Raw genomic sequence first — 9,412 nt, 5'->3', positions numbered from 1 at the left:
TTTTATTTCACAGTTGATCTAAAATAATTATTGTATTTTTTATAACTGATGTGGATGAGGAATCACAGTAACATGAACATTTGATCGCGTTCATGTTAAATCCATGATGTCTGAACTTTTTTGTGTTGTGTAGGTTGAGTGAGTTTTGTAACAGACTTTAACACACCCTCTACAGTGTACTGAGTGTGTAGCTGCTGCCTCTGCTGGCGACTGACTGACTGACTGACTGACTGAGGAAACCTCTGCAGCTGCCTGAATATAACAAGTGGTGGATGAGAGGACAAAAGCACTGCATGAGAGGAGTCCATTTACCATTTCTTTGATATAATTAAGACCAAAACACCGTGAGCAGCTTTATCCATCCCGACCTTGATGTTCAGACACTGACATCGTTCATCATCTTCAGCTCCTCTCCGTCCTGATCAAAGTAAACTTGTTTTTGAAGAAACAATAATTGGAATGATGGATGGATGCAAAAAGTGAATTTATTTGGAGCTTACATGAAGCAGCAGTAAACCTGAAACCCAAACCGAACAAATATATTTGTACCACGAGCATGCAGAAGAAACGGCTCAGCTCTACGACACAGAGCAGGTTGACTTCTCTAGCGTCCTTTTCCTTACACACCTACTTTAACTAGAATTGGTCTTTTCTCTGACTTTTAAAACACAGGATCACAGACTGGTTTCTTTGGTGTGCTGTTGTGCAGCGGTGCTACTGCGTCCTTGTATGGAGCCGTACTCAGGTAAAGTAAGCGGCGGTGAGATATAGTTCCCATGAGTCACCGAAAGAGATAATATTGATGAGCAAACCGTGTGTGAAATCACTCCGTCTTTACCACATAGTGCACTACCTTTACTGTCATCCAACTATTTGCATGTCCAAATTCTCAGTGTTCAATGTATCCACTGTGTACAGAACAATAACCTCACATAGGTGTGAATCTCAATTTACATCTCTCTCTAAACTACTTAGGCTCTTTTATAAAGGGAGGAGTGAATGAGTGAAAGAGGGTGTGTGTTCAGACCCACACAGTGTTTGGATTTCTAAACCAAGTGGGTATCTTATCAACAATTTCCTGCATGAGCTCAAGAAATTATTAGTCCACAACTGCAAACTCATGTTAATGACTTATGACTATTTAACATCTCAGTTACAGTTCACTAATTCCTGTCTACAGTTTGTCACTTGGTGTTGTGATATTAACCAATAAGAAAAGGCCCTGACAGGGGAGACTCTATGTGGAGCTCAGAAGTTTAGATCTCTTATAAGATGAGGATGATGAATAAAAGAGGATTAGCGTGACACGGGACAGCCTGAGAAGAAGCAAACATGAGAGCAGAAGCTCGTCATTGGCTGGTTAGGAGGAGGCCGTGGCCTTCTTCCTCATCACCCTCCTCGTGGGCTGTCTGGGGACGGCACCCGCACCCGCACCCGCACCCGCACCCGCAGCTGGAGCCGTGCCAGCGTTGGCGTTGTTGGCGCGGCTGGCCTTGACCTCGTCGATGAACGTTTCTATGGCGCTGAACTTCTCGGTCAGGTCACCCAGGTGAGCTTTGAGGGCGTTGAACTCTTTGTAGAGGTCGTCTAACGCCTCGGACAGCGGCTGGATCCTGAACAGAGAGATACAGTGAGGTTTCTGGTTTGGATCATGAGGCGAGTCGGTCAGTCTGGTCCCAGATCATATGAAGTTTCATTCTCATTCACCCACGTTGAACAATATGTAACTTCTCTTTAGGGCCAAGGAGCAAGAAACGACAAAATGCATGACATGAAGAATACTAAAAATAAATCAGGTCCCTGAGCTGAATGTGAAAAAGCAACTGCACACAATTTACAGTATTCTAAATAAATCCTTAAGGTTTATCACCAGTAATGTAAGAGAGTACAGTACATACTCCCGTCCCTCTGTGCGCAAGTGTAGCTCAAGTTTCTTAAAAGAGGCACCGTAGAAACTGTCGCAAGCTTAAAACTGTTATTTTTTTTTACATGAAAAACAATTTCAAATGCATCAGAGTGAAATCTGCAGATAAAATGGAGGCAGAAAAGAAGGATGAAGGAAGAGAGGAAATAAAAAAGTGAGAAGCAGATGAAGAAATATGGCTGTAGAGAAAAATAAGTGAGAGACTGATACTTTAAACATGCATACTCTTGTACTGTTTATTTAACTACCGGACTATTATGATGTCTCGACCTCTAAACTGTGGCGGGGAGCAGGAAACACCAGACTTCCCTGTGGAAAATGCACGTTTCTATTTTGGCTTTTAAATTTGCAGTTTCAGCTGCAGGTTCTTCTGACGACAGCAGCCACAGAGTGGAACCATCAAACTCCCGACTTTATTTTCAGCCTGAAGCGTAAACCAAATTCCTGTGGTGACTCTCTACTTCCAGACTGTTTAATTTCATTATGTGGAATATTCCGCTCCTTCGAAAACACACAGGAGGACAGAAACACAGCCTGCTCTGCCATTAAGTTAAAGATCTTTCACACTAAACTCAGCTGTCTTCCTCACTGCAGTGTCTTCTCGTCACATTCCTCCTTCCTACTGTTTTTACACTGTGTGTTTTCCACTAGGGGAGCAGAGAAAAACCATCAGGATTTGAATCTTATAATGAAATGTAATCACACTGAATCCTTCATGTTAAAGTCTAAATAATGCTGAATGTGTGGAACTGAAATATTTTATTTTGAAAAACAGTCTGTCTGAATTCATGATTTAAATTCCCCTGTCTGAAATTTCCAGGAGGCAACTAGATATTGAAATAACTATCTCCAGGTATTTAAGATTCAGTTCAGCTAAACCTTTAAAATGACTCTGAATTTGTCCATTTGAATTTCTAAATTTGTGAACCGACTGCCAAAAGATAAAACTGGTGTTTGAAATTCTGGAAGTCTCAAAGAGGGGAACTCAAACTCTGACAGATGTTTTTTTCATTAAAATATGTAAGTGCAAAATTCAATGCAAGTTTGGTTGCTAATAAAATTAAAATGACTAAAATGTTCCCTGACTCCATAGACCCTGTGGTGGAAAGTAAGTAGCTACCAGTGTAAAAATAAAACCTGTTTTTGTGGAGGGTTATGTGCTGGTCGCAGCTCATGGAGCCAACAACAAGTTATTAGTTAGTCTATCTTTGGACATAGTCTGTTTCAAGTCTTAATGCTGAGCTAATAAATATGAAGCTACAGCAGTTACATCTGTATCTTAGTGAGATCAATCTTCTCATCTCAACTTGGCAAGAAACATGCTTCCCAAGATGTTGAACTATTCCTTTTAAAACCTCTGAACCAGTTCGAACTCTGCCTTGGGAATGTCGCGCCCTTTATTCCACCTCGCCGTTCCGCATGAAGGGTTCAAACATGGAATTGGGCGGACAACCAATGTTGTCCCAGCATTGAGCCGGAAGCAGGGGTAGGCGTTATCCCAACGTCCACACTCACAGACTCACAGACTTGGAGTCGCGTTCCCAGTAAGTGTGTGAGGGCTTTCCCACTGTCAAACCATCGGGGGATCGAGCCGTAGTCACAGAGAATCAGTGTCTGTGTAAAAGCATGGCGGGATGTGTAATATCAAGCCTCTGATTCGAGAATAAGGGCATGCTATCTAGAATCACACACTGGGGCAGCTTCATGTTTGGTTCATTGTAAAGACGGGGTGTTCTTAACGACAATATAGCGGGATCTCTCTGCCTCTCTTGTCTCCCCCCCCCCCGTACATACCTGGCGTAGTCCGGCAGCAGAGACTGGTGATCGTTCTGCAGGAGTCCTTTCATCTGGGTCAGGATGTCGAACCTCCAGTTGTCCAGAACCTGAGTCAGGTTAGCCACGCCACGCATGTTCACCTTCTCAGCTGGGACAGAGAGACGACATTTACAGTTATTGCACGAAAAAAAAATCATTTGGTTCACAACTGTAAAGATCATTGTTCATGCACAACTCATGAGTCTTTGAAGGCACAATGAAGGCTCATAAGTCTGAAACCGTGATAAAGTCAGAATCATTTTAAGGCCAAAACTGAATCCGTTCTTCTCTTTGAGTTTCCCCTCATCTTCCTTAAGAGACAGATCCTACATCCTAAGGGCTTAAGATAAAAACGAATGAACTATTATCACATTTACAGACAGGTTTGCTCTGAACGGGGAGGTCGCAGCGTGAACTTTCACCTCTAGCTTTGACATCACCATGATGAGCCCTGAACTTGACCTTTGACCCAGAGTAAACAGAGAGTAATCTGGGTGCTCACAGCCATCCCTGTAGTTCCACTCGTTGGTGTTCGTCGGACGCCGCCTCTGGGCCAGCACTGTTACCGTGGCAACAGCCAGCAACAGCAGCAGCACGCTCAGTTTGGAGGCCATGGTCGGACCAGCACCTGAGGGGGAGAACGTTCATGACATGTTATGATAATATCATTTTTGAACAAAGAAAATGATCACCCAGGTCTGCAGTTAAACTCAGCTCTGAGTGTTTTAGCTTCTTTCAGTTAAAGTGATTTGGTTTTACAAGCCTCAATAAAGTTACAGCCCAAACTTTTATTGTGTTGATTCACTCTCACAGCTCTCATCAGCAGTGTATAACCTCCGATAAAGCCTCTGTCTTCTACCTGCTACAGCAGTACAGCAGGAACAATACAGATTTTATGGAGACATAATAGATGTGCAGGAAAATATATTTTAATTTCATTTTGTCTAGTATCCAAATATTTTGATTATTGTTTTGCTCGATTTCAGTGTATCACAGTTTTTGCGACACTTTACGTCATCGGTCGGTGCCGAGGTGTGTCGTCTTTTGTTTAGTGTGACGCGAGCTCCGGTTGCTTCTTTAAAAAAAACTACTGCAACAAAAGATATATGCAGCACCGGGGAGAAAAGAGAAAGTTACCAAACAGAGATGGAGCTAGAGATTTCCCTCAGAAAGAGGTGGAGACCAAACACAGAGCTGAAAGAGAGCCAACACTGGACTTTGTCATTAAAAATTTAAAACATGATCAATGTTGTGTTGTGTTTAAAGACTGCACAGTCCACTAATGGTCTAAAAATCAATTCAGGTTTCAGAAAATGTGAAACACACGTTAAAGATTTTTTTTTTTAACCACAAAAATATTACAGGGAATATTTATTCAATAGTTTAATCTTTTTAATTCAGTTTTAGCTTATTTTCTATCTCGCATTTTATGTAATTTATTTAATGTCTCTTTTTATAGCACCTTGTGATTTATATATTGTTTTAGCACCTTTATATGTTGAATAAATGCTATATAAATACACTTGCCTTGCTTGTCTAATTTGATCCTTTTTTTATTCCTTCCTTCTTTTTTTTTATTGACTGATGCTGAACATGCAGACACACTATTTGAACTCTATTAATACATTAGTATTGTGTATCTGAGCTCCTTCTCTGGGTTCAGTCTTCATGAAGTCTTACTGATTGTCTTCTGTCTCCTCTTCCCTTCCTGAAGTACAAGATATCCTCTGAGTACTGTATGCCACTCTCTATTTTAGTCTAAAGATATTGTTCTGTACAGCCTGAGGGAGATTGCTGCATGGACTACACTGTTCCTCGGCACTGTGTAAAACCTTGTATGGCTTTGCCGCCGCTGTGGCAATCAATCCTGATAAAGCAGAGAAAAAGGAAATCTAACTTTTCTGAACACAAACTTCTAAGTCTTCCAGGCGTGTCAGGGATGGAAAAGAGGAAGAAGCCCCGGGGCAAAACTCTCAGCTCCTGCAGTCAGCTCACATTAAGGAACGAGTCCAAGCTCCAGTCAGAGCTGATACACAAAACTGAACCCGACACAGCCACTTGGAAAACTGGGAGGAGAGCTGCAGAGACATGCAGAGTACAAACTACCTCAGCAACTTCATGTTTGTTCCAGTCATGCACACACACACACATAGACACACACACACACACACACACACACACACACACGCCTACAATAATACACAGATGCTGTAGTAGACTATACAGCTGGTCATCTTACACATGTGTTGACCCACTGGTCAACTCGAACAGGGAAAAGACGTGATGAGACATATAAAGGAAGTTGCTCTCATTAAAGTGGCTGTAAAAGTTTGACAATGGATCAAATGATGATGTGTTCCTCATTGTGACAAACTAACGAAAAAAAAAACAATGATCACCCAACCCTGAATTCCCTCTTAGCTCAAAAGAACTTTTTAGTATCTTTCAATTCAGTGTTTTGGTTTTAAGGCTCGCAACCTTTTGGTTCACTCCCCCTTTTCTCATCAGCGTCATTTCCTGCCACGGTACAGGCAGCTGTTTTCAGCAAAAAAAGCTCAATGACAAACTGATAAACTCACTGCATCCACTACCTGCACAGCAGCAAATAGCAAACAGACACAGTCAGAGGGCAGCTGGTGAACAGAGTGGAGCGTTTACAGCCAGAGATTTCCCTCACAAACAAGTAGAGAGAGTGGACACCACCAAAACAACTCTTTTGGTGATAATGTAACAATGTTGTGTTGACAGCTTGTTGAATTCAATTAATTCACTTCAATTCAATCAATTGCAGATTTAAATAGTGTTGGTTTGTGTGTGTGTGTGTGTGTGTGTGTGTGTGTGTGTGTGTGTGTGTGTGTGTGTGTGTGTGTCTACAATTGGAACTGAAAGACACTTCCACAGTGTGGTTGCAGCTTCATCTCAACATAAACCTGTCCATACCAACTACTAAAATAGTCATGATGATCATATTCTAAATATGTAAATTGACAGGTTGTGTAATTAAAATTGCAAACTATATACATTACTTAATCACCAGTCTGCTGACTTTAGCCTCCTGCCATTATTAAACACAGCATATGCTGAAGGTTTGTCATGTACATGTGGAAGATCTTGGTGTCTTCTTTCATAAACAGTGCAAAAAAACTGTTTTTCTGACTGATTTGCCAATTTCAGAAATAATTGGGTTAATGAAGATTGAACTCAAAGCTAGGCAGTGTACGAATTCAGTTATACTTGTAAACCAGGACTGTTTCAGCATGTCCTGCATCTTCATCAGGCAACCACATTGAGATTTCACATGCGTTTCTGTCTCGCCCTCAGCTGCAGGTTTTCTCTACAGGTACAACTTATTTTTTAAGCGATTGAAATCTCATCACCTCTAACCACACTCAATCTGGCAACCATGACACAAGTTTGGCCCTTTGGTGAGAGAGAATTTCCCAGAGTCATTCACATTTTAAACGGCAGATGCCTTATTCAAATTCATGTTCAACATTAATAAAGAGCCCCATTCAGTTTCATCTCAGGCATGCATTACACTACAAGCGCTCATGCTTTTATGCAGCACAAATGCAGTCGTATTTTCTTTCAAAGCAGCAGCACAGTTCAGAGAAAAAAATATTTTTACACTGCAGTTACTTTATCATTGATTTTATGAGCATTTTTTAAACAGTTTGTTTTGGTTACTTAAATCAAGACAAGAAATAAAGTAGCTCGATTAACCCTTGATCAGGTAAGCAGACACCCTTCCCTTTTGATAACTCTTTCCTGCCGTTTCTTAATCATTTAAGGCTCAAAGAAAATTTTAAACCATTGATCAGTACGACCGATCGTTAAATACAATCCTGCTCTTTGCACATACCTGTGTAACAATAGTGTGCACCTGATGTTCTGCAGCTCCTCTACTGCAAAGGTTCCCAACAGTCCCAACAGCAGTCAGTGACAGGCATGCAAAACTGCAGAGAGAGAGAGAGAGAGAGAGAGGGAGAGGGAGAGAGAGAAAAAAACACACACCCCAGCCGCACAAAAGCATGCATGCACATGCATATACACACAAAACCTCACACTCTCACTTTCAAACATTCACGTACAGAAACACATGCATAGCATCGACCCATTCCCCCATCATTACAGAGGCCCTGTGGTCAGCACAGTGTGGTTTGGGTTTGAGGCGAAGTTCCAGCACCTCGGTTAGTTTCGTCTGTTTTGACCAAGATTTGTGTGTGTCCTTCTTTTCTGTGACCCTTGGATGAAGTCACATCCTGGATCCTTCAAATATGAGATCACTGGTCGGATTTTACCAGTCTGTGCTTGCACTCTGAACTCTGAAAGACAGAGAATAAGAAAGACTGTTTCCAGAATAACTTCTTCTGACCTTTTCATTTCACAATGGCACTCCAGACAAGGAAAATAACAAATATTGAATTTTTCCAAATGCATGTCTTTATTAATTGTATACGGCATAGAAAATCCCCCTCCTCAGGGTTGTCCCTCTCAATATGTCATTGTAAACGTAACTATGTAAATTTAAGTAATATAATAATATGTAGTGAAAGCACTTGTGAAAATGATAAATGGAAAACAAGGCGTTTTTAAGTTTCTTAGTATTTGGTCCACTGCCTGCTACAATCCCACACACATTAGCCAGTACAATGGTTGTGGCGCAGAAAAAAGGAAAACGGACATACTATTATTTTTCAGTGCTGCAAGATGCCAAGTAAGCCTCCAGTAATATTAAAGGGAATGTGAAAAATTGTGAAGTATCACTGTGATGAAGAAAACAGCAACGGTTACTGTGTTCAGATAGAGCAGCAATAAACGCTTCCAGTAACAGAAAGAGACTGGAGATGAGACACTACACTGACTGCAGCATGTCAGAATGTGAACAGTCACTAACTACTGTTACTGAAAAGAAATTTTACTAAAGCAGAAGTAAAATTACTGTGTGAAAATATTCTCAGATAAAAGTACAATGTAAGTCAGTTATAATGTCTCTGAATAAATGTATAACTGTGTTACATTTTAATAAGGTAAAGGGGAAAGGCAAAACATGTTATTTGGTCATAATATATGATAAAACTATTAAATGAAGCATGAGCATCTTTAGGCTGCCAGTTCACAGATGAGGACAGCACTGAAAGATAACCTAACCTAACCCTTTTTTTCCCACTTCAGCACTGGTTAGTACTGTCACCTCACTGCTGCTATCAGTTTATACAGTTTATACTCACTGGTGGTGAGACCCTATGTCAGCGTGGGTTTCCTCGGGGTGCTCCAATTTCCTCCCACACTTCCTGCCATAATTTGGACAATAAAAAAGTTCAATTATATCTTCGATTTCTGAATGAACTTTTTCTTAAATTAGAGCTATAAAGGAAAACATGGTGACCTGCATATAAAAATAATATTTTCTAAAATAAAAAAAATGTAATGGAGTAAAAGTTCAATGTTGTCCTCTGAAAAATGAAGTTGCCCAAAATGTAGCCTCTGTATTTAAGTACAAGCTTTTTAAATCTGTATCAAAATACACTTGAGTAAATGTATATTTACCTTCCACCACTTCCTATAGGCAATAATATCAATGCACAGGACTAGTCTATTGTTGATTTAGTTATTGTTTGGTCTAGAAGTAGTAAAAAAATTTCCAGGATCTGCGTTTTGAGATTGTTTTTT

At 40.6% G+C, this 9,412-nt stretch overlaps 1 protein-coding gene across 1 annotated transcript; it reads right to left on the bottom strand.

Annotated features, from left to right (window-relative positions):
• Positions 1-467: 467 nt before the first annotated feature.
• On the bottom strand, positions 468-7,705 carry LOC147817544 (uncharacterized). Its single transcript, XM_087170290.1, has 4 exons — positions 7,602-7,705; positions 4,242-4,367; positions 3,719-3,848; positions 468-1,613 (listed from the first exon to the last, which is right to left on the bottom strand). Exons 2-4 carry the CDS (start codon positions 4,351-4,353, stop codon positions 1,361-1,363), a joined length of 495 nt encoding a protein of 164 aa, XP_087026416.1. The 5' UTR covers positions 4,354-4,367; positions 7,602-7,705; the 3' UTR covers positions 468-1,360.
• Positions 7,706-9,412: the final 1,707 nt, after the last annotated feature.

This window comes from Seriola lalandi, unplaced genomic scaffold (assembly GCF_002814215.2).
Source record: "Seriola lalandi dorsalis isolate HSWRI2012SDOR001 ecotype SW California unplaced genomic scaffold, Sedor1 jcf7180002054944, whole genome shotgun sequence".
Classification (NCBI taxonomy): domain Eukaryota; kingdom Metazoa; phylum Chordata; class Actinopteri; order Carangiformes; family Carangidae; genus Seriola; species Seriola lalandi.
Note: the sequence above shows the minus strand (reverse complement) of the source record. Positions and strands in the feature narration are given on the sequence as shown.